Source organism: Silurus meridionalis, chromosome 14, assembly GCF_014805685.1.
Source record: "Silurus meridionalis isolate SWU-2019-XX chromosome 14, ASM1480568v1, whole genome shotgun sequence".
NCBI classification, from domain to species: domain Eukaryota; kingdom Metazoa; phylum Chordata; class Actinopteri; order Siluriformes; family Siluridae; genus Silurus; species Silurus meridionalis.
Genome location: NC_060897.1, coordinates 8,380,526 through 8,406,422, shown reverse-complemented (window position 1 = coordinate 8,406,422; position 25,897 = coordinate 8,380,526). Strand labels below are relative to the sequence as shown.

Genomic DNA, 25,897 nt, shown 5'->3' with positions numbered 1-25,897 from the left:
CTTTGTCAGACAACCTTTGGGCCTGGCCTTGAACGGTGACTTGTCACCTCGACTTCCCTCTGCTAGAACGTTGTTGGTCGGCTGCCGAATCGCTTGCAGCGAATTGCACAGAACCCCATATTCCAAATGCCAGTCAGCTAGTGACCGCCTGTCTGTCTCACCTTTTCACTTATCCTTCCCAGCGGAGCGGATCGGTGTCACTCAGACCGCCGGCATTTACAACATGCCGCATGTCCTCCATTATTAGGGCAAGGGAGAAGATAAAAGCGAGAGAACTAGAGCAAGGTTTTGAGGAAGATTTTCTCAATCGGTGCAACACAGAATTTCTTCACTGACATGTGCTTTGTGGATTGTACCACACACTTATAGGGGGATAAATAATGTCCAGTCAACATTGTTGTAGAAAACAATTTCTTCTGTGATCTGCCAATCAAATCGGAAGTTTTTCCAGGTCTTCGATGCGTTGAATTAGGCGTCATTATCCCGCTAAGCAGCGTCGATTTTTATTTTTATTTTTTTTAACCCTAAGCCAACCCAGATTCTCAAATCATCTCGGTTTTTAATGAACATCTTTTTATGAAAGCGCACGCTCAGGCAGCCAGCTTCTGCTCTCAATTTGCACCTCGGCTGCCGTTTCCTGTGCTGTCGAGGCCCAGCCTCCTGCGCACAAGCTCAAATTGATTTATCGCATTTATTTTTACGATCAGCGGATTTGCGAGAGCGCACGCAGCCAACGCTCCCTGCTGACGTGTCTGGGGAGAAGCCTGTGTCCAGCGAGACCAGCCGTGTTTCCCGCTCTGGGCGTAACTGTAAATTCCCCCTGCCTTCACTATCGGACAAGCTCGGTTTCTAGCAAACCGTCTGGAGCTCTCGGAGTGTCTCTTCCTCTTAGATTCTCTGTGTCTCTCATACATTCTATCCACTGCCCATAGTTCACCTCATCTGCCTACAGCAAGCTTTGCGGTGTTGCTGAAAAATAAAGGGTTGAAGATTTGATTCTCTGTCTATCGAATGAATCGTGGTGTTCTAGTTACAAAATACGAAGCATGATGTCTAAATTAGGGATTGTGTAGCAACTCGAATTCAAGGACAGCCACTTCAGGGGTCTGACCCTGATTGGCTGTTTGCACGGCGCGCACTGTTTTTTGCACTCAGCAGGCTTTTTGCTTTAAATCGCACGCCGTGAAAGTCGATCGCGTGCGAGAGGCGAGGATTTAACAATATCTCCAGCCAGATATACATGCATGTGTGCAACATGTGAAAGGGAGAGCAATCAGATCAAATGGCTGCTAATAATATAATTGACAGATGAACAGTTTATTAAGGGGCATCAAGGTGAGTACCAGAAAATGATACGACACTCCGAGGTGCCGATATTCGCTTTATAGCTGTAGATGTATTGCGGTATTTACTGTGTCGACCCCTTGCTTTGATGAGGAAAAAAAAATCTTCTCACAGAACAATGAACGGATGCGATATGTTAAAGATGGGTACTAGAAGCACTTCACTTCGACGTATATAGTGTTTCTTTCACTCACTGAGGCGCCTGATTGGCTCGTTTTATCATAGTTGACAATGGAGGCACAATTTTGTTCTTGTTTTACTGTTTTCTTATTGGACATCTAGGGAAAAATTCACAAATAAATTTAAAAAATACATTTGTAACGAACTTGCTGTCGGATGATCCCACTCTAAACGACTAGCCTGTTTTTTTTGTATCCGGGAGACATTATATATCAGCAGAAGAGCGTTCGCTTTCTGTTGCTTCTGTCAATCCCAGTGACATGAATCAGTCAGGGGCATCTCTGAGCTCAGGTATGCAGAAGGGGGCAGACAGCATTTGGTTTTAAGCCAAATGGGGGGAAAAACATGAAGATATTATTTGCATGAGCAGTGAATGCATATTATTGAGTAAACGTGTATACACTAGGGGTGTACGATATTGAAAAATGCAATCATATAACGATAATTATACAATATTTTGCTGTGTGTTATTGTGCTGATAGCTTAAGGACCACCGTAGACAGCACACACTGAATATAGTTGATATTTTCCCTATTCCCTGTTCAGTTTATTTTGATTGCTGCTATTGTTGAATTGCACAATTCTGTTTACATTTTCTGTTGACATTTTTCTGCTACTGTGCACCTTATTCTGTCACGACAGGTTTTACTGGCGGGGCTACTGCTATTCTTATTTTTATATTTTGTGTATTGTCCTGCACTGTCCTGTGTTGTCTTGCACTGTCTTGTGTGGTCTTTTGCACTGTTTGCACCAGTTGCACACATGCACTTTATGTGGTGAGGATCTTAGTTCTTGGCCCCGTGTTCTTCTGTTCTGTGACTGTTGTTTTATGTAGCACCTGGGTTCAGGAGGAACGTTGTTTTATTTCACTGTGTACTGCATCAGCTATATATGGTTGAAATGACAATAAAAGCTTCTTGACTTGACTTGACTTTATTCTGTCTGGTGTAAAGCTACAATAATTTTGGTCTTTTATGGGCATTTTTTACTTGTACAAAGCTTTTTTTTAGCCTTACATTTAATCAGTCATCTAGAATGATGAGACATTTTGGCTGTTTTCAAGTAATCAAGAAAATTCATCTTTGCAATGCAGAGGAAACAGAAGCTGCATCTAAAGTGGCATTTAGATGCACTTACATACGCGGCTCAGAGCGGTGTCATGCTTTAACCTGCAGTTGCAAACACATGTAATGTGTTTTATATATATATATATATATATATATATATATATATATATATATATATATATATATATATATATATATATATATATATATATACATATATACACACACACAAAAGAGAAGATACTTTAAAAGTGAAATTAAAACCGCCAGTAAGCTACTGTTAATAAGGGAGTCATTGCGAATCATTGAACCGAATTGTTTAGACGGGCGATTCATTCAGAAACACCTTGTGGCTCAGAGACACAAAACAGTGCTGTAGCTTTTTGTATAACATCAGTATCTCATTTGTAATCATGCTGATTTTCGGAGGAAAAAATATTTTCTGCCCCCATATCTTGTGAATGCATTGTAATAGACTGAATCAAGCAGTGAAAGAACACATTGTAAATGAGTCTAACCTACTAGACCTACTTCATCACGTAATGGGGGGTTTGCAATATACTCAATGTCAAATCGCACATCAGTATACACTTATTCTCTTGAATCAAGTTTATTTCATTTTATGGCTTTACATATTTTTTTTCTTATCTGTAGCAAATGCGCTTTCATTTCTCTTCCTGACTTACAAAATCTTCAGGAGCTCCAGTGTGTCCATTTTGAACCTGACATCAAGGCAGAAATCTTTCTTTGTTAAACGATGCTATTTTACCAAAGCAGAGCTCAGAGTTGCTCTTCGGCTTTATATATTGCTCAGTTTTTCATGCAATTTAAAGCTTAAACGGCTGACCTTGCTAATGTGATGCGTTTGCAGAGAGTCAGCGGGCCTACAGATTCGTGCAAGGCAAAGACTGGGGCTTCAAGAAGTTTATAAGGCGGGATTTCCTGCTGGATGAGGCCAACGGGCTGCTACCTGACGACAAGCTGACACTCTTCTGTGAGGTAAAGACTGCTGTGATTGGCTGATGGACCATTATCTGCTGCTAGATTATCATGCCACGTATTCGAATGAGAGAGATCTGCCGATTGTGGTTCGGGTTTTTTTTTTTTTGTGCTGATGTATAGCAATTTCATACTATTCTATATCAACCTTTCTATTTCTGAGAAGGCCCCCCTCCAATTTTTTTTTTTATTTATTTAATTTTTTTTTTTTTTTTTAAGCTAATTAAATACAAGTGAAATAATGGATGTACATGAGTTAAATCTCTTTTATTGTTTTCGGTCTGTGTGCTAGAACTCATGCTAGGTACACAACAACAAGCCTTCCAAGCTGGCAAAGGGATGGGAAATTTCCAGTAAAATGTGTGCTTTATCTGGGGAATGTTGGAAAGATTTCAAGTTGGAAAGTTACCAGGAATTTATGGGAATTAGTTAAAGGGGAAACTTTAAACTGTATTTAAACTGTATTAAAAATATAAACATAACAACAAAAACATTGTTTGGTCATAAGATGACATGCATGCAAAAAATACTTTTTGACTTTGAATTGTTAGTATCATTTTGTTGCACAATAACCTGGACAGCATAAGGAAGTTTTAAACACGGAATTATGTAATGTTTGTCATTGACTTGGTTCAAGCCCCGGATCTTCCAAGCTGCCACTCTTGGGCCCTTGAGCTAGGCCCTGAACCCTCTGTACTCCAGAGGCGCTGTATTATGGCTGACCCTGCGTTTTGACCCCAGCTCCCGAGCAAGCTGGGATATGTGGAGAAAAAATTTCACTGTTCCATATGTGTGACAAATTAACGTTTTTTTTTTTTTGTTGTTTTTTTTAAACCAAACTTGAATATACACTGTGTTTACATACTATAATTCAATTTGACAAGCATATTATTCAATCCATTTAATTATTTTTTTTATTTTGTTATAGAAGGTTGCGATTGATTTGTATGGTATTGGGGGGATCAATAGGAATCTTGCCTAGGGTGCCAAAAAGTCTAGAAACGGCCTTGCCTGGGGTGCAGTCAGCGCTCCAATTCATCCCAAATGTGTTCAGTAGGTTTGAGGTCAGATCTCCAGAGCAGGCCAATCAAGATCTTCCCCTCCAACCCATGTAAAGCAGATCTTCATGGAGCGGGCTTTGTGCACCGGGGCATCGTCATGCTGGAACAGGTTTGGGCCTCCTAGTTCAAGTGTACGAAAAACTCCAGCACATCCAAAGGCAATTCTATACAATTGTGTGCCTCCAACTTTGTAGTAACAGTTTTGGGAGTCGGGTTCGCCAATACTTTCCTCAACTCTCCGCTATTAATTTTCATAAAACTGAGAATTTTTGCTGTCACTGAAATGCATTCTAACCGTCATTTCCCTATTTTATTGCGCATTTTCTCTATTATCTCAATATGACGGATTTGAGACATTTCAGCCGTCCTTAGACTAACATTATCATCAACGAGCGCTTATTCTACTTAACGGCTTGTCAGATGTCCTTTGAAGATTATGATGGTTATCATTTATACTTAAAACACAACCCACACTGCTGTACTTTCTAGAGACGTGCTTTTGATCATGCACAGAGATCTCTCATGCGTTAATGCTCCTCCTTGTGCAGGAAAAGTTCAGGTTGAATTTCGAGTGTGTGCCGCACTCTCTCCCTCTTCTTCTCCTTCCTCCAGTAGGTTACATGCCCTAATGCTATGCAGTGATTAATGTTTAACGCACGCTCCACAGAGTTGGCTGTTTCAAGCCGGCCTAATGAAGCCTGCAGGCACACAGAAGAAGGCTTCCCCCCGTTTTTTTTTCTTTCTGGATGAGGAAGACGAGGGAGAAAGCTGGGGGAGGGAACAAGGGAAGAAGAATGAGGGCTCGTTTTAAGTGTTTCCAAACCGGGTCTGTTTACGTCACAGGGAACGAAAACACGTCCTCAGCTCCCTCCTTTTTTTCTGGAGTGAGTGAGTGCGCGTTTATTTGAGCAGCGTTGGATGTTAATGCGCCGGCTTTACTTTCTGTGAAATAGTTAGGGAACGTTTGAGAGAAGGAATAAGAGCGAGCTCGTCTCAAAAGCTGACTTCTGTTTTGACACGGGTAGTCTCACTGTCCTGTCATCGCCGCGCTCACCCATTTACCAGACATCGCATTTCCGAATGACGACGTTGAATAATAATAGCCTTGTAGTGCCATCTCAACACAACAGCACCGCAGCTCTTTTCACGTCATTTGACTTTGTACGTTGTAACTACCGGGAATCAGAACAAGATTCTAAATTAACCATATTTCTAAAATGCCGTGCACAACCACAGCAAGGCTTGGGGTTGATAAATAAACAAGCCATGAGTGTGTGACTAAATCAGTTAATCAACTGACAAAGACAAATATTGTGCTAATAATCAACAATGACACTATGTACAAAAGTTTGTGGAAATCAGATCTGAAATCTGAAAGCCCTCAGCGTTCCAGTTCTTCCCAAAGGCCTGCTACAGAGCTCTGAAGATCTCCTACTCCACCCCATGCATCCATATCTTCATGGAGCTGGCTTTGGACACAGGGGCACTGTCACTTGACACTAGGGAGACGAACAACTGCTCCAGTATGAAAGACAATTGTTTGCCTCCAACTTTGTAGCAACAGTTTGGGGAAGAACCTCAGTGTATGTGGCTTTAACAGTCGGGTGTCCCAATACTTTTGTCCATATAGTGTAACTTTGACTTTGCGTCGTGTTTTTCTTTGTACACAATACAGGCAGTCGCTGAGTTACGATGACTCGATTGCAATGACGATAGCGTTACAACACAATTGTGTAAAAAAATAAATAAATATATATAGATATATATATCATTTTATTTATTTATTCATATATTTGTTTTTAGTTATTTAATAGTTAAAATAATAATAATAATTTTAAAAAAGTTTTAAAAAATGCACCCGCTTCCACATACATAAATACTTGGGGTGTAACGGTACACAAAATTCACGGTTCGGTTCAATTTCGGTACAGTCAGTGGTAAGAAATGCAAAACACAAACTTGAGATATATACACACACAGTGAGGAAAATAAGTATTTGAACACCCTGCTATTTTGCAAGTTCTCCCACTTAGAAATCATGGAGGGGTCTGAAATTGTCATCGTAGGTGCATGTCCACTGTGAAAGACATAATCTAAAAAAAGTTTGGACACACCTTCTCATTCAAAGAGATTTCTTTATTTTCATGATTATGAAAATTGTAGAGTCACACTGAAGGCATCAAGGGCTATTTGACCAAGAAGGAGAGTGATGGGGTGCTGCGCCAGATGACCTGGCCTCCACAGTCACCGGACCTGAACCCAATCGAGATGGTTTAGGGGTGAGCTGGACCGCAGAGTGAAGGCAAAAGGGCCAACAAGTGCCAAGCATCTCTCGGGGAACTCCTTCAAGACTGTTGGAAGACCATTTCAGGTGACTACCTCTTGAAGCTCATCAAGAGAATGCCAAGAGTGTGCAAAGCAGTAATCAAAGCAAAAGGTGGCTACTTTGAAGAACCTAGAATATGACATTTTTCAGTTGTTTCACACTTTTTTGTTATGTATATAATTCCATATATAATTCCACGTGTTAATTCATAGTTTGCCTTCAGTGTGAATCTACAATTTTCATAGTCATGAAAATAAAGAAATCTCTTTGAATGAGAAGTTGTGTCCAAACTTTTGGTCTGTACTGTAATATATATATATATATAGTACAATAAATCGAATAAATGCAGTACACGTTGTTATATTAATTAAATTGAGTAATTGATTAAATTGGCATATATTAAATTAATAAAATAAAATTTAAATACATGGACATTTTTCCAGTTCTGATGGGGTGATTGGAAGGCATCTCCATCATAAGTCAGGGACTCCCTGCACATTTGTTTCTATTTCAAGTTTTACATCAAACTACACCTCCCCTCACCCTCCGCATTATAGATGTTGAAATAGGTTTTTAAACATAACACTCAGCATGAGGAGTTGATTTCCAGCATCACACAGCAGTAACCATCATGATGTCGCTGTTGTCTAAGCAGGTGCTTATGGTAATTAATACGTCTCGAAACTTCTCCGCTGCCACATATCCATCTGGAGAAAAGATCTCTCCTCGGACAGCTTATGTAGATGACATTACTGTCACGGTAACCGGTCAGGAGTCAGTTATCTCGACAGAGTCTGAGGGCTATGAGAGGGCATCCTGAGCATGCGCTAATTGGGACGGGCTGGATGGTGATTGGCTGTGTTGCAGAGACACAGTTTTATTAGGGTTATTAAAGGCAACAATGCGCCTGGATTATTTACGGTCGGATCAGAGGCGCTCCGATCTGTCCGTTCTTATTTCGTTTTTATTGTCCGGTGCTGGAAGACACCTTTTCAGTGGTTCAAAGAGCTGTCTAGGGTCGTGTATAGCAGCCATCGCTAGACTTCTCATTAGTACAAACGAGACAATCCTGTGAATGTAAACAAACAGGGTGGTGTTTTTTTGTTTTTGTTTTTAATTAACGAAAGGACGCACATAGGGCTGTATGTTGTGTGGATATTTAGCGACGGGAGTCCGTGAAACCTGGCATTATGGTTCTGAAGGAATGTTTTAGGAAGAGGAGGTAAATGAGTTTGGAAAGGTATTTCAGGAACTCTGTGCACTTTCAGGAATTGTAATAATCATACTTTTTTTTTCCTCTTTTCGAATTATGTGTTTGTTTAGATTTTTACATTTGATGTACATCGCATTGTTTTTGAGCTTTATGTTCTTTTGCATCAGTTCTTTGATGAGCAACACAATAATACTACTCTCTTTTACACTTTATAGACAAAAGTATTGGGACTCCTAACCCTTCCAGTCGTAACAAAGTTGGAGGTGCACAATTGTATAAAATGTATTTGGATGCGGTCGCATTGAATATTCCCTTCACTTGAACTGGGAGACCCAAATCTGTTCCAGCATGCCATTGATTCCATTCAGTTCAATTCATTTGGATTTGACAAAGTCAGCTCCGTGAAGATATCGTTTCCATGGGTTGGAGTGACCCGCCATAGATCTCTAACCTCAACCCTGTTGAATACCTTTGAGATGAATTTGGAGCCCTGACCTCCTCATTCTACACCAATACCTGGCTTTATTAACCCCCTTGTGGCTGAATGATCACAAATCTCCACAAGCGCACTCCAAAATCAAGTGGAACATCTTCCCAGAAGAATGGAGGTCATTATAAGAGCAAATGGGAACTAAATGGAATGGGATGTTCATAATAAGTGGTAGCTCAGTGGATAAGGTGCTGGGTTACTGATTGGATCGCCAAGTTGCCACTCTTTAACCCTGTGTCCTCCAGGGGCGCTGTATCATGTCTGACCCTGTGCTCTGAATAAAGGCTATTCTATTCTATAAAGTTTTAGTTTATAAAAAGTAAAAAAAAAATAAGTATGCTTTACAGACAAGACAACTGTGGACAGATTTTGCAAGCGTCTTCATCCTCATCATGTGTCCTGCTGATCCAAGAGGATGCCAGTGGCTTAGTGGTGCCATCATGTAGCTCACTGTGTGGACTGAACATCCCCACCATGGGAGTAATAAGGCATGTGTGCACGTGTGTGAGCCAAACTGTAGGTATTTAATGAGGAGAAAGTTGCCATTAACGGTGCCGCACCGTATGTCATTACACGCTGAGGGAGAAAAAGGCAGGAAAATAGACCTAAACTCTTCCTCTTTTTATTTTTTTATTTTCCTGGATTTTTTTTTTCTTCATATTAGAATTGACTCTTCTTTGTCTCGCGCCTGTTTCGGTTTTTTTTTTCTTTTTTTCTCTTCCTCTGCCATCGATCTCCGTTTTATGGCTGCGTTTCACCTCATTCTTTCTTTTTACCTCGACGTGTGGTTATTCTCTCTGGTTTTTTTTGCTCTTTTTCGCTCTCTCTTTTTCCCTGACAGCACCCATCTTTCATTCAGTGTCGCCATATGCCACGCTGATCTACTACAGCTGCAACATCTGTGCCCCGCGCACACGCAGGCACACGTTCACACCCATACCGAATTGGCAGTAAGTAGTTAGGCGAAGAGGGAGAAAAGTGCAAAGCCTGCAGCATCTGCAGTACACGCTGCTAATGCAGGGAGGAGAAGGAGGAGAGGGAGGAGAGCTCTATGATAAAGCCTTAAAAGTAAATGACTCTGCTTTAATGATTGAGGAAGGAGCGAAGCCTTTGATGTAGCATTGAACACTTACTGTTTAAGAGCGGAGCTCAGAAGTTAGAAGAATTTGTCAATGGATCAGTGGTCTCAAACACACACACACACACACACACACACTAGGTTAACCCTCATTTCCTTGATGCTACCTAAAGGAAAGGGTGAAGCCTAACCCATGTTTCTTCAGAAAGTGTCTTCTCACTGGGTAGACTAAGGCCATGTCCACACTAATGTTTTTTTGTTCGGAAACTGACAGTGTTTTCAGTCAACGCCTTTTTTAAAACGCTTTCCAAAGTGTATCAATGAGCCTCGGTCACCGGTTCATCACTTCCTTCCTTGAAGCATTTTTGATCGATACTGAACACTGCAGACTGGGAACACACCACAAGAGCTGCAGTTTTGGAGATGGGCTCTGACCCAGTCGTCTAGCTGTCACAATTTGGCCCTCGTCAAACTCCCTCAAATCCTTACGCTCGCCCATTTTTCCTGCTTCTAACACACCAACTTTGATGACACAATGTTCTTGCTGACTAATAAATCCCACCCACTAACAGGTGCCATGATGAGGAGGTAATCAGTGTTATTCACTTCACCGCTCATAATGTCATGCCTGATAGGTGTATAACAACCTGGCAAACTTGAAACAGGAACTAACATAAGCTGGGTGTTTATATTCCATTGAATGACAGTAGTTTCTACACATAATGTGGTCCACACTATAGTGCAGGTGAACAAGTCCTTGACCACCATTTATTATTATTATTATTTTTTTATCACTACGGATTAGTTGGTTGGACTGTTCAAGGCCCCAAACTAGCTTTCACACTACACCAAATGTCCTTAGATACCTAATGAACAAGCCAGATAGGACACGGGAAGGAACCTTGAAAAGAACCGAAGGCAACACTTCTCTGGGTTTCTCTCTGTTGGAGCCTCATCGGAGCAGCAGCTGATTAAAAAAAACACTCCAAATGCTTCCCCAGCAGTGGGTTAGAAGAGAGATGTGCACATGTTGGCGAGAGCTGCAGGTTGGTGTTTGCGGTCAGGGCCAGACTGAGAACAGCTTGAGAGGAAATGATGCGTAGAAGGTGTGTGTGTGTGTGTGTGTGTGAGAGACTAAGATCTACTTTTCTCACACATCAGCAGTAGCTCAAATTCCAGCACTTTGCTTCCCTTCGTTTCCTTTCTTTCTCATAGATCCTGCAAGTCGTCGGTAGGTCACGAACGTCACACACTTCACACTGCGTCCTTGTCTACTATTTCCAAGTCCTTGTCTATGTTATAAAAAAGCGATTGATCTTTCCTTTTGTTTACGTGTGATGGGCCTGTGTTACAAAAAGATGCTTGCTAAATTTTGTAAAAAAAAATCAAATATATATATATTGTGTACACGTGTGTGTGTGTGTGTGTGTATGTGTATACGTGCATGTTTGCATCCCTAACATCTCATTACTTTTGATGGAAAGAGAAGCCCTGATCTGATGAGGCTAATTTGGTTAATTTTGCAGTGTGTGCACTGTTTGCACATGCATAGATGTGTGTGTGTGTGTGTGTTACTGTTTGTTCAGCTAAATTAAACACTAAAGCAATAAATAGCAGTTCTCCATAGATTTAATGAACGTATTGCATCTGATACGTTGTTCCTCCTTTTGACACTATTTCATGCTTGGCCGGACAGCGAGCACACAAACCGAGTCCTCTGCATACATCCATTAAAACGGACGTATAAAACGGAGGGGGTGGCACGCAGTGTTTGTCCTTCTCCACGTCTGAACACGACGCAGGGGTTTATTACGGTAGCTAGCGGGCAGAGAGGCCAGGGCCGTGCCGCGGCGTGTCGTGCAGAGGCTTAACGCGTTAACAGGCGAGCAGGACAGATTGGAAAGATCATTCTCTCACTCAGACCTCACTTATGCTGGATGCCCCTCAGGCCTCGGGGTGCTTGAGACCAGGGTGAAGCTTAAAATTATTCTGTTCGCAAGCAGCCGCCATAAGAGAATGTTTTTTTTATTTTTTTTATTTACTCTATTCTGTTGCTATTTGGCCAAAAGTATTGGGACAGTTGAGTTTTCTATCCGTTTATATTGTTCTCCAAACTGTTACCTCTGAAGTCAGAGGCACACAAATATATAAGATGTGTGTGGATGCAGTAGCATTACATTTTCTCTTCACTTGAACTATGAGACCTGATCCTGTTCCAGCATCACATTGCCTCCGAGCACAAATAGAGCTCCATTAAGATATGGTTTAGAGTGGAAGATCTTAAGTGGCCTACTCTAGAGTTCTGACCTCAATCCTACTAAACACCTTTTGGGATGAAGCGGAACATCTACGTGATTGCTCACCCTACATCAAAACAGGGTTCCTACGCTTTTTGGAAAACGTAGAAAAGCATGGTATTTGATTTGAGTGATTTCCTGGTCTGGATTAGTGTGGGGGAGGGGAAACAAACAAGTGTGAAAAATATTTGTTTCCATACTATTGCTCTTATTTATTTTTAAAATTTTTTTTTAATCTAAAATTAAGAATTAGTCCAAAATACTTTATATAACAAACAACACTATGTGCAAAAATATGCGCTGACACGAGATCGGCGTTCGATTGGATCCGCACAGCTGTGATTGGTTGTTACGTTGTGAGGCAGCAGTTGTTGTGGCAGTACAGCGCCCCCTGGCCCGGGCGACTTAACACACGGAAAAGATCAGCGATTCTGACATACATCAGAAATCATAATGTTAAACATGTTATAGTAGGAATTTAAAATCAATATTTCAGTTGTGAAATCTGGTCTTAAGAATCTTTGTCTGCATAGTTGAGTCTGGAAAAGTATGGAAGTTTGAAATAAAATGTGTGTAGGAACTTTCAGTACCTGACTTTACTAACATCCATGAGGCTGAATGAGCACAAATCTCCATACTCTTGTGGAACATCTTCCCCGAATTGGGACTAAATGTGGAATGAGATGTTCAAAAAGCACATATGGGCATGTGTCCCCAAACCTTTTTTTAAATTTTTTTTATATAGTCTAGTCTTTATTGAAGAGCTTTACAAGTGTAACATTTTCCCCTATGGTATATCATTAGTTTTCTGTCTTACATCTTACAATTCTCCTGATGTGCGATCTGAACATTAACTGAAGCTCTTGACCTGTATCTGCACGAGTCAGCGCATAACGCCGCTGCCTGGTTAATTGCTTGAACGAATGGGGGTTTTGCTGGAGGGGAAAAAAAAAACTTTCTTGTATTAAACAATTTTCTTACTCAGCCACAAGCACCCCGAGTTCTCAAAGTCGAAGGAAGTTGTCATATTAACAGCTGGTTAAATCATTTGTCATGTTGATAGCAATTCATTACAGCATTTCCTACATGTTGAGTAATTAAAAGTTTAATATTAACATAATTTAAAGATGCTTTAATAGTAATGTTTGTGCTGAGCAGAATTCCAGCTCAGACTCGGGATGATGTTTTACTGGGACACACAATTCACACTTGCTGCGAAAGTCCCGTTCCCAATCCTGGTGGCGTTTTGTTTTTTAAACACTTTTTTTTTCTTTTTTTATCTTTTCTGTACGTTGTATTCTTCGAGGATGCAGGAGTTTTATGACTCGATGCACCCCAGGCTGCCTCGTTCGTTGACAATTTTGAAAAATCTTTCCTTGCTTCCAGTTTTGTTTCTTTCCCAATCAGGCTATTGTATTGATAAATGCTAGACATGTCCTCATGTTTTCTGGAAAGGTTTCAGTTTTAGTCTGTTCAAGCTCTCCTAATGATTTCCAGCATCCTAGTTGAAAGGCACCTAGAAGGTCTTTCTGCAAACATGATTATCTTTATTATTTATTGCCATATAATTTTCACTTTTTTGCTTTCTTTGTCATTTCCTGCTCCTTTAGCATAAGGGTTTAGAAACCCGGGATAATTCTGGTGCTCTTGCTTAGTGTTCCCTTTGCCACTATTGTCCCTGCTGCTTTCCGGTTGTCCTGCAAGCGAATTTCTGTTTTAGTCCGATAGTATTTTGTGAAATCTTGATCAGAGGACTTTTATTGTAATTTCATCCATATACAGTTTTTTACAGTACCCAGTAAAATTAAACACTGTTCCAATTGCTACCTAAAATGACTTAAATTAACACTAGATGACAACAATAACTAGTACTAGAGACTTTTGACGATGGCACCATTGTACCAACTCTTGAAAAGGACTAGCACCTATTTACATATCCAACCATCTATGCACATTCCTTTGAGATCTCCGAGATGATTTTATTTAGATCCCTTCGACAGAATGGAGACAAAAGTCTATATTAAGGAACAGTGACCAAATTGTAGCATGCCATTGCAGGGCAAAAGAGTTACAGTAATTATGTCAATTAAAAATAACATTTTAGTTGAAGATAAATAAGTAAAAATACATGAAAGTAAATGAGAACTATAGTGAATAAGAAGTCGGAGTATATAGTGGTTCACTGAGGCGCAGGCTGGGAGGTAATTGGTTTCTGTGCATGTGCAGCTCAGGGATGAATCACTTGCACACAAACCCTTGCATCTGCTCAGCTTCTGATTAGCTGCCAAACTGTGGGAGGAGCTAAAACAATTTTTTAAATAGATTTCTTACATTGTGAAAGGTTTCCCATTAAAGGAGAAAGTGTCCCACCGCCTCAACCTCAATCGGACTACTGTGACTGTACACTCTGTTCTCTTGAGGGAGCCATGTTTGGTTTGTGAGTGGTACTCTTAATCACCAGACTAGTCAACATAGTGCTACATAACCAAACACATAAAGTGCACTGTGTTGCAACCTGGTGTAGACAAAAGACATTGCAAACAGACAACGCAAGACAGTGCAGGACAGATAAACAAAACAGTGCTGCCAGTAAACCTACTGTATAATGCCTTATACAGTACAATGTGGAAAAGAGAACTGTAAACAAGTGTGTACTTGTAAATATAATGAAAACACAATGTTGTGCAAAACAGCAACAGCAGCAATCAACTAGATGTGTGAAAGCTCAGTAGCACACAGAGTGTGTGTGTGTGTGAGAGAGAGAGAGAGTGAGAGTTTTAGTTCCAGTTCAGTTCTGTTTAGAAGCCTGATTGGGAAAAAAAACTGTTGCACAGTCTGGATGTTAGGGCTTGAATGCTTCGGAACTTCTTTCCTGATGGTAGAAGGCTGTAGTGTGTGTGTGAGGGGTGTGTGAGGTCGTCCACAATGCAATTAGCTTTGGGGATGCAGCGTGTGGTGTAAATGTCCGAGATATAGGGGAGAGAGACTCCCTTGATCTCGGCCGTCCTCGCTATCCTCTGTAGGGTCTTACGATTGAGACGGTGCAGTTCCCAAACCAGACAGTGATGCAGCTCCCCAGGATGCTCTCGAAAGTCCTTCTGTAGAATGTGGTCATGATTGGAGATGGGCTTTCCTCAGCCTTCTCAGGAGGTAGAGGCACTGCTGGGCTTTCTTGGGGATGGAGCTGCTGTTGAGTGACCAGGTGAAGGAATTTGGTGCTCTTGACGAGCTCCACAGAGGATCCATTGAAGGTCAGGGGAGAATGGCTGCTCTGTGATCTCCTAAAGTCAACAACTATCTCTTTAGTTTTGTCAACCTTCAGAGACAGGCTCCTCTCTGTATGCTGAGTCGTCGTTCTTGCTCTCACCATGGTCATGTCATCGGCGAACTTGACGTGGTTCGAGCTATGCATTTGCTTGAGTCAGCAGAGTGAACAGCAGTGGACTCAGCACACAGCCCTGAGTGGCCCCAGTGCACTGTGTGGTGGTGCTGGAGATGCTGTTCATGATCCGAACTGACTGAGGTCTCCCAGCCAGGAAGTCCAGGATCCAGTTGCAGAGGGAGATTTTTAGGCCCAGTGGACTCAGCTTTTTAATCAGGTCCTGAGGGATGATAGTGCATATTGATGAACAGCATTTGTGCATATGTTTCCTAATTGTCCAGGTGGGTGAGGGCCAGATGAAGGGTCTTGGCAATGGCGTCGTCCGTGGAACAGATTGGACAATACGCAAACTACATTGGGTCCAGTGAGGGGGGTAGCTGGGTCTTGACGTGCCTCATGACAAGCCTCTTAAAGCGCTTTATTACAATGGGTGCAAGTGCGACGGGATGATAGTCATTGAAGCAGGAGTCTGTAAAGGCACGATAGTCATAGTCTTGTGGACTGTGGGACCAACGGCACTGCTCAGGGAAGAAAAATAGCCTTTATTTGTCACATATACATTACAGCACAGTGAAATTTGTTCTTCGCATATCCTGTAGCTTTCTCAGAAGCTGGGGTCAGAGCGCCAGGTCGGCCATGATATGGCGCCCCTGGAGCAAAGAGGGTTATGGGCATTGTGAGTTAGCAGCTTTGCGATACATAAGGAGAGGTTGGAGATGTCAGTGAAGACATCTGCTAGCTATTCTGTAGATTCCCTGAGCGCTCTGCCAGGAATGTTGTCTGGACCAGCAGACTTTTGAGAGTTAACTCTGCATATAGTTTACCTCGCTTCATCTGTGGTGAGACAGAGCACCTGGTGGTTGGGAGGAGAGGTGCTCTTCCTTGCTGCCACATTGTTCTGCACCTCAAACCGGGCATAGAAGTTGTTCTAGAAACATGTACCTGTAAGTGCATTTAAAGCAGTCCTGAAGAGCAGAGATGACCCCTGCTGGCCAGGTTCTCACCTGCTTTTGAACTGGTTTTGAACGCCTGCTGAGTGGTCTGTTTGCTGGGTTCAGCATAACAGAGATGTGGTCTTGGATGTTTGTGTAAACAACATCCAGCATGTTTTCCCGTCTGGTTGCAAAGTCCACATTCTGATTGAATTTAGGAAACGCAGTCTTGAGATTTGCATGATTGAAATTTCCAGCAACAACAAACAGTCCATCAGGGTGTGTTCTGCAATTCGTTAATGCTTCCGTAGAATTTACAGAGTGCCCCCTTGGCATTATCGCTAGGTGGAATATACTCTCCAAGTACGGGGTAAATGAAAAGATCTACATTTCACAACCATAAACTTCACCAATGGTGAGCAACAGGTGGAACGAGGGCAGAGTCCTTACACCATTCCCTGTTAATGTAAACACACTACGCCACCGCGAGTCTTACGAAAAAAATAGCTTGTGGTCACTAATATTTTTAACAATTGAGAGGTATTCTGATCGCTCTAATTATCTGCTTAGATACCAAGCAAGTTTACTTTTTAAATGTTGCTTATTGCCCAAATCTCCATTTTTATTAATGTTTTTGATTTGGTTTGGTTTATATGTAATTTGGTTTGGTTTAGTTACGCTGGTCTGATTGGTGGATGTTGGTGGGATTTTAAGTTTTAAAACCAGCTGACAGAAGAAACTCTGTTGAGGGCTTTGTTTTGTAGTGTATTCAGGGAGCTGAGTATAAGGTAAATGATTTCTCTGCTTTTGAATGTATTGTTGAGGGACAATGATTTTGGGAATAAGAAATGAATTTGCCATTGCCTTGAGTAGAGACTCATAAAGGACTACGTCGGATGTGCAATCAATGTTAAGGCCACAAAACAATACAAACAAGAACAATATAGCACAGTGACGGTGCAGCACTGACTAGTACACTGGGTCGAATATAGAATAGACTTCAAAGGTGTTGTAATTTATATTTATGGCATTTGCCAGGCATCTTTATCCAGAGCGACCTAACAATTCTCTCATTTCTGACTGGCCTTGCCCCATTAGGGGCCCAAAATTGGAAGCTTGGTGGTGCTGGGATTTGAACTCATGACCTTCAGGTCCAAGGTCTTAGCGACTGTTCTACCATTTGCATTGTCCACATTATCAGCGGTGGTATCAAAAAGTTTTGAGACTAGCTCTGTTTGCAAGAAAGTACTCTTTCTACGTTTACACATGATCACCTTCAAAATGATCTCCTTGCACAGCAATACGGTGCTCCCAGCGTTCCAGCCACTTCTGGTATGTGTCCTGTCTAGCAACATCTGCTATTCGTGCCGGATCTCCACAGTGGTGTCAAAACGGCAACCTTTGAGACGAATCTTCATTTTCAGGAAGAGGACGAAGTCTGCAGAAGCCAAATCTGGCCAGTAGGGTGTGTGCGGAAGTGAGATCATGTGGATTGTTCTCCGACAATCATCATGCACGAGTTGCCGAGCGATTTCGCCATTTTCGGGGATTAGGCTCATTGAAGGTTTTCCTGATCTCTCGTCGTCTTCCAGCGATGGTTTTATGCTCTTGAGAACACCTCGAACGACTGGACGAATGTCTCGCTGATTTTCTTTTACGCTTGCTATTGGTCTAACTTGCTGTCCATGATGAAGTTGGAGTAACACACTTGTTTTGAATAGCACCATTTACACCGTTAAACTTTTTGATACCACCCCGTAATAAGGTCACTGCTGGTGCTCTACTTTTTTTTTTTTTTTAATTTGCGTGTTAAACAGCGTCGGTCCTTAAAACGCCAGCAAGCTCCTTTACCATAATTGCACTTGAAATTGCGTGAAATCTTCCCAACTTCCCTTTTATAACGACATCAAGGTAAGTTTCTACTTAAATGTTATTTTGCAATTAAATCTATATTTTTGTCATTTTATTTTAGATGAGGTTATATATATATATATATATATATATATATATAACATTTTTGAGTGAGTATACATTCAACAAGCAGTGTCTAAATTAGAAGTGTATCTATGCACTATGTGAAATCAGAAAAGCTAAAGTATTTATTTCCCTTCATTGTGTATGTGGAGACTAACTGTGCTTACTGAGGTAAAGGTCAATAATGAAAACGCTTACTTGCATTAAAAATAAATATTGCTTAGTATTTGAAATGGCTTGACCCTTAACCCTGTCCAGATTAACTGTAGTGTGTGTGAAAGGGTCTCGAGGCTGCCGGTGATGCGTATCGACTGCATTTCAAAGCTGGTTATTGAAATTTTGTCACAAAGGGGGACAAAATTCAGTCCAGTCACTGGTGTGTGTGTGTGTGTGTGTGTGTGTGCACGCTTTTCTTCCTACTCTCTTAATCTTCCCTTGCTACTCTTCTACTAATGAGCAAGTGATGAGTGTGTGTGTGTGAGAGAGACACAGGAGCAGGTTCTTGTGTTTCACAGCATGGTTCCCACAGCTGCTTTCATTAATCACACTGCAGGGGGAGAGAGCTGAGCTGACTGATCACACATGCATGCGTGTGCACGCACACAAACACACACACACAGGGATGTGCATATGTGTTTAACATTCGGCAAGCGCTCGTTAGCTGCATGTCAGGAACACACGTTTCTTACACGATACCTGTATGTGCATCCATGTATCGATTTAATCGGTTACTTTATTAAATGCACTGTCTGCGTTTCCCTTTTAAAAAAAAAAAAGTTGGATCCGTTACGAACAGCAGCAGGTGTCGAAGCATCTGCATTAAAGCAGTGTGTTACACCGAACAAGGCTTTACTTTACGGCTCGTATTAGACAGAATAATGAGAGAATAAACGTGTCAGGGTTTAGTGCCCGTGGAGGCCTGAGTGCAGCCAGAGGAAAGCGAATGCTCTACTCACTTCATCTACAACGTTCTTTTTTTCTTTTTTTTTATTCACACTGATGAATGAACAGCTCATAAATGTGCTTTTTATTTTTTTTTTTTGGTTAACAATAAAATTATAATAATTAGAGCTAAACATTAAGTAGAGACGTAAAGCATTTAATAGAATGTTTAATCATTGTGTGTTTACTGGGCGTGTAAACATCAGGCCAATATTTTAAATATGCCGAAGTACCACCCCAGAAATAGCAGAAGCACTGAAATTCAGAAACATGGTTTGTAGCAACCAACCCAGTACCCCAACCCAGTACCAGCATATTTAATATATATATATTATATATAAAATTGTGTGCACACATATAGTATCTCCCAAAAGCAAGTACATATTCTCAAGGTACAATACTATAGTAATGAAACTTGGATATATTTTAGTCAATGTTCAGCTTGTATAGCAGTACAGATTTACTGTCCTCTGAAAATAACTCGACATACAGCCATTATTTTCTAAATAACTGCCAACAAAAGTGAGTACACTCAAAGTGAACATGTCAAAACTGTGTCCAAAGTGTCAATATTTAGCATGAGCACCATTGATATCATGCACTGCCTTAATCCTCCTGGGCATGGATTTCACCAGAGCTGCACAGGTTGTTGCTGGGAGACTCTTCCATAATGACATCACGGATCTGCTGGATGTTGGACACATGTCGCTTCCCCACCTTCCGCTTGAGGATCCCACACAGGTGCTCAAAGATTCAGGAGACATACTTGGCCACTAAATCACCTTCAGCTTCCTCAGCAAGACAGTTGTCAGTGTGTTTGGGGTCATTATTATGCTGGAAAACTGCCGTTCGGCTCGGTTTCTGAAGGGAGGGCTGCTTTCAAATGTTCTGCTTTAGAATGTTACAGAACATGTTGGAATCCATGTTTCCCTATGAAAAGCAGCTCCCCAGTACCAGCAGCACTCATGCAGCCACATACCATGATGCTACCACCACCATGCTTGACTATTTTATTATTATTATTTATTTATTAATTTTTTTTAACTATTTGCAGCAGACTTTGTTACCGCCCCTCACCTCCACATCTCAGTGCCTGTAGGCTAGCTATATAGCAACTTTCTATCAGAAACAGGAGACGGGTTAGTCGATCCTGTTTATCATCAACAGCTGGTGTCCAATAAGATATGATCGTTCTAAGCAGTGCGCTCATAAAATAACATTTATTACAATCAGTAAATACTGCTTTCGGAGCCTCTATACTCATCACACCTTCTCATTCATGCAATAACCTAATCAGACGATCATGTGGCAGCAATGCATAAAGTTATAGCTCACAAGTTTTACTTAATGTTCCAATCAGACATGTATTCTGAATAGCTCTGTCTGTGGGGGAGCGTTTCTATAACTGCTTGAGCCCCTGAGAATTTATATTCGAACATTGACATGTAGAACTTGTCAGTCGTTTCCGAAAAGCCCACACAAGGAACCACCAGTTAAGATGAAATAATGGAATACAATGCAAGCTTGATTCTCATCAATCTTCTCTTCGTGACACATCTGATCCTTTTATTCCTGTTAACATTCTCTCTCTCTCTCTCTCTCTCTCTCTCTCTCTCTCTCTCTCTCTCTCTCTCTCTCACACACTTCTCCCTCCCCCCCCCGAGGTGAACATTTAGTCCTCCATTAAGGACATACAAGGGTCCTTGACATTTAATTTCCTGTTTGCGGTGCACTTTTCCCCTCTGCCTGTGTGCCACTCTTTACTCCCACACGCCCCTTTTCTTTCGCTGTCTGTCTGTCAGCACATTACACTTCGAGCGTGTGTTTGTTTTTCAAGTTGTGCATGTTCCACCTCTCTGTTTCTCTCTTCACACTCTCACTCTCTCAAAGTCTGCGTGAGCGAGAGAAAGACGAGACGTTGTCCGCCTTGAGCTTTTGCGCAATCCCGTTTCTATGATGAACCGTGCGTTATGGGATGTCGATCAGGTGTAAAACTAGTCTGACATAAAATTCTCTAGAGGAAAAAAAGCCCCTTTTTTCTCTCTTCTTTTCTGATAGCCGTGAGGAACAGAATTTAATTATAGCAGAGTTTAAAAAAAAAAAAAGAAAAGAATTAAAAAGCTTCCATCTGTTGGCTCGACAAGCAGCATGTAAATGTGCACGCAATTATGACTTTTCGTTTTATTACTTACCCGATCGGTGTATCATTTTTTTTTGTGAGCACGATCGCATTTTAGAGCGTTAGCAACTTTGATCTGTTTGTTTATTAATATTTTTTGGGCGAGATCTTCATGTGCATGCGTGTGTGTTGTGTTGTGTTTCTGGGCTGAAGTGTGTGTGCCCTGTAGAGAGATAAATGAATGTGCTTGCTGTCTGCAGGAACAGGTGGCAAAGTCAGCATGGTGGCCCCCCACCCCCTTTCTCTTTCTCTCTCTCTCTGTCACACACACACACACACACACACACACACACACACACACACACACACACACACACACACACATACTTACTTTTGCCACAAACAAATGGAAGCAATTTGTGTAAATTAAGAGATAACTAGCTATCTACTTTGTTCGACATGCCAGTGTCCCTCTGGAGTACCTGTAGTTTAGCGTCTTGAGGCTCCTCCGTTGTTTTGATTGAAATATGATCTTCTGAACAGATGAGCAAACGTCTGGAAGCTCGTAGGAAGTGTTTACCAATCGAGAGCTAAGGACACGCCTTTATCGTCAAGGATACAGCGCAGGATGATCCACAGGGCTATTGGGGATTATTGATGCTTTTATTAACTGTTGTATTGTGTTTTTTTTGTGTGTTTAGGTGAGTGTGGTGCAGGACTCGGTCAACATTTCTGGACAAAACACGATGAACATGGTGAAGGTTCCGGACTGCAGACTGGCGGATGAACTGGGCGGGTTGTGGGAACATTCTCGCTTCACTGACTGCTCGCTGTGCGTCGCTGGCCAGGAGTTCCAAGCACACAAAGCCATCCTAGCAGGTAACACACACACACACACACACACACACTCATCAGGTACTCATCATTAGTAGTATGCGATATGGGCATTTAATATTATCATGTATTCGTTTAGCATTTTAATTCTTCTGAATATTCATGGTTTGAATCGGAATATAATTATTTATTATGTCTGCTATTGTTAAGCTTCTGAAAATGAAAGTTTTATTTTTTCCGAGCACGTGACTGCACTATAGCTACTCTTGTGCACACCTTTTAAAACGCACGATTTTGACAAGTGGCGAACGTTCAGGAGTAGCCGTCTGGCTTCAGACGGAAGAATCCGAAAAATTGTTTCGGAGTGAACTCCGATGAAAAGCCGCAAATGAAACGGTGAGAATCATGCCAAGAATTTCAGTGATGTCGTGAAGTAAAGCGGCCGAGGCTAAAGGGAAGACTGAGGAACATGGCTTTGAACATCATTTTCACAATTTATTCGAGTTGTTGCTTTTCCAAATGTTCTAAGCTTAGAGACACATTTATAGTTATTACAGATTACTACCTCCTCCACCACCAACCTAAGGCACTTCCAAAAACTGCACAGTTTGACAAACTAAAAAAAAAACCCCACCAAAATGGAGACGAGCAGCTCTGCATGTTCATTTCTTCTGGCTGATTCATGTTCGAGATTTTTGTTTTAATGTGGAAAAATCAATATTGCGCAATAGTAGCAGAACAGATTTTATTGTTGGAGTAAAAAAAACAAAACGAACACCTTGTTGGACTGTTCAACTTTAATTAATTGCCTTTTGTAACTCGCAATTGCAAATTTATTTCTTAACAACATTGTATTTTTTTTTTTGCCTAAACACTTGGTTTAATAGAAGAACCAGGAATAAATGCACATTTCTCACACATGCATAACTGACCTCAGCATCCATATTAAATAATATGAAGATAATCATGCACGCAGGTTAATTATCGCAGTTGGACTCAATCTAGCCCACTTTTTTCCACATTCATAACAAGGTTATGTCATGTCCTACGTAGGCAGCATAGATAGTGAATACAAAGCCAAATGATATGAAAACTTGGACTGAAGGTGGATTTTGTTGCTGTAAAATATAAAGCCTTAATCTATTTTCCTTCCAGCACTTTGGTGCAGATTATAAGTACAAAAGTATTGGGACACCTGACTTTTCCAGCCGTATGTGGTTCTTCCTCCCCAATCCGCAAAGCTGGAGAAACACAATCGAATAGGATGTGTTTTTAGATTCTGAATTCAATTCTCCCTTCACTTGAACTACGAGACCCAAACCTGTTCCAGCATGACTATGCTTCTGTTCACAAAGCCAGCTCTATGAACATATGCTATACACGTGTTCAAGTGGAAGATCTTGAGTGGCCTGCTGTAGAGCTCTGATCTCAAACCTTTTGAACACCTTTGGGATGAATTTTTCATGCTGACTGCACCCCAGGCCTCCTCACCCTACATCAGTACTTGACTTTACCAACACCTGTGTAGCAGAATGAGCACAAATCTCCACAATCACACTCCGTAACATCTTCCCAGAAGAGTGGAGGTTATTTGAGAGTGGGGGCTAAATGTGGAACGGTATGTTTGAAGAGCAAATACTAATCTTATAGTCTGGTGACCATATAGTGTAGACAGTGAATGCAAACCCATTTGGTGGAGGAGGACGAATGAATGAAGATTGCATAAATGAAACATTTACTCTATACTTTGTTGTCTATGAAGCATCAAATTTCCGTGACTTTATTGTAATCATTTGTAATAATAATAAAAAGAGCCTTCAAGACCAGTTAAATACGGCATGTTGAATTATATTCCTTTGAGAAAATGGACCAAAGATGGATTTTGTTGATTGAGGCAACCCCGTCAATCACAAACTTGCTCTAAAGTAAATAACGCCTTACCTGGGTTTTTTTTTTTCTCTTTTCATGTAACTAGTATGCACTCTATAGTTCACACTTGCGTGTCTGTTCAGACTGGACACGAATATCATGCAAGCGGAATGAAAAATGAACAGCACCATTCAAATCCCCCCCCCCCTTTGCAGTACTCTTCTGCATTGCAGGGGGACTTCTGCACTATAGTACTCACCGATATAAAAGTTAAAGAAATAACCAGTTAAAACTGTTCCTCCTTTTCTTCCTGCTCCACCGTCCCTCATTCCTTTACCGCCGCTCTCTGTCTCTTTTCTCTCTTACTCTCAGCATGTCGCTCGTTCATTCATGGCCCAGCTAAGGCGCCGATATTCGCTATCTCTCCGTATCAGCTCGCGGCTCATTAATCGCTGAGGGGCCGGCCGGTCAGAGCGGGTCGAGTCACCGCGAGAGGCTGCAGTGATTAGAGCAGGCTGCAATGTGCCAGACTTCACCTGCTATTCAGACGCTATCAGCAGCAGGAGGAGAAGAAGAAAAAAAAAAGCAGGCTAAGATTAGCCTTATCTCGAGTTTCAGAGTGAACACCTTAACTATAACACGATTTTGTAGCGTCGCAATTATCAGCGTCATTAGCACTTCTTTATAGTAATTTTATTCTTTATTTATTTATTTTTTCCCACCCATGATTCTAAGACGGAAAAAAGTTTGACCCTGCACGCAGCACGAGCTGTTTCTTTGTATCAACAAGCTGCTATGGAAATGTATCTATTTTAAAAGCCGATGGTCTGCTGCGTTTCTCCCGTTGCTGTTTGGTGTATAGAGTTTTTTTTATTATTTTAGTCAGTGATGATATAGAGGTTGTTTTCCTCTTTTTTTGGTTGCTCACACCGCAGCCACACAGAGAGTTTTATTTAAAAACATGAATCCCGCAGCTGCTTTTATTGACTGGTGGAGAGAAGCGTTGTATGATTGACAGAAGGAGATCTGGTTGGGGTTTGTGGTGAAGCCTCTCTCTGTATGACTGGCTTAAGGGCTTAATAACTGTGGTGTACTGGACGTCAGCGAGTAATCGCCGTTTTGTAATATTTAGTTACCTCAGATTCCAGTGAGGAAAACAGTGGCAAGAATTTCAACGATGGCAAGGATCTCAGTGAAACGACTGAAGCTGAAGACTGAGGAATGTGGTTTGTTGCTTTTCCAAATTTACAGCTATTACAGATGACTACCTCCTCCTACACCAAAAACCCCAAAAAATGGAGATGAGCAGCTCTGAGGGTTGGGATTTTAGCAAAGAAAGGTGGCATTTCACCTCAGAGATATGGATTTAATTGATCAGAAGAACAAGTGAGGTGTTTGTTTTCCTCCTCAAACAGTAAACAATGTAGCTAGTTTTTATTTATTTTTTTACATATTAATATATATGGACAAAAGGTTGTGGACACCTGACCATAAAATATTGGTTTATTCCATTAGAACATCCTATTTTACATTTAGCCCCATTTGCTGTTTTAATAACCTCCACTCTTTAGGAAAGATGTTCCATGAGGATGTAGAGATTTGTGGTTATTTAGCCACAAGGGTGTTAGTAAAGTCAGGTACTCATGTAGGGTGAGTTCAGAGCTTTATAGCAGGCCCCTCAAGATCTTTTTCTTCAACCTATATAAGCCTTATCTTCATGGAGATGGTTTTGTACACGGGGCATTGTCAAGCTGGAGCAGGTTTGGGTGTCCCAGTTCAAGTGATGGAGA

General features: G+C 41.3%; 1 protein-coding gene across 6 annotated transcripts in view; it reads left to right on the top strand.

The window, feature by feature from the left end:
- LOC124396374 (speckle type BTB/POZ protein) overlaps positions 1-25,897 on the top strand; it is a 102,537-nt gene that overhangs the window by 60,875 nt on the left and 15,765 nt on the right. For all 6 annotated transcript variants that reach the window (XM_046865488.1, XM_046865485.1, XM_046865490.1 and 3 more), the window contains 2 exons: positions 3,463-3,590; positions 22,106-22,283. In XM_046865488.1, coding sequence (XP_046721444.1) covers positions 3,463-3,590; positions 22,106-22,283 — 306 coding nt within the window. The remainder of the gene's footprint in view (positions 1-3,462; positions 3,591-22,105; positions 22,284-25,897) is intronic.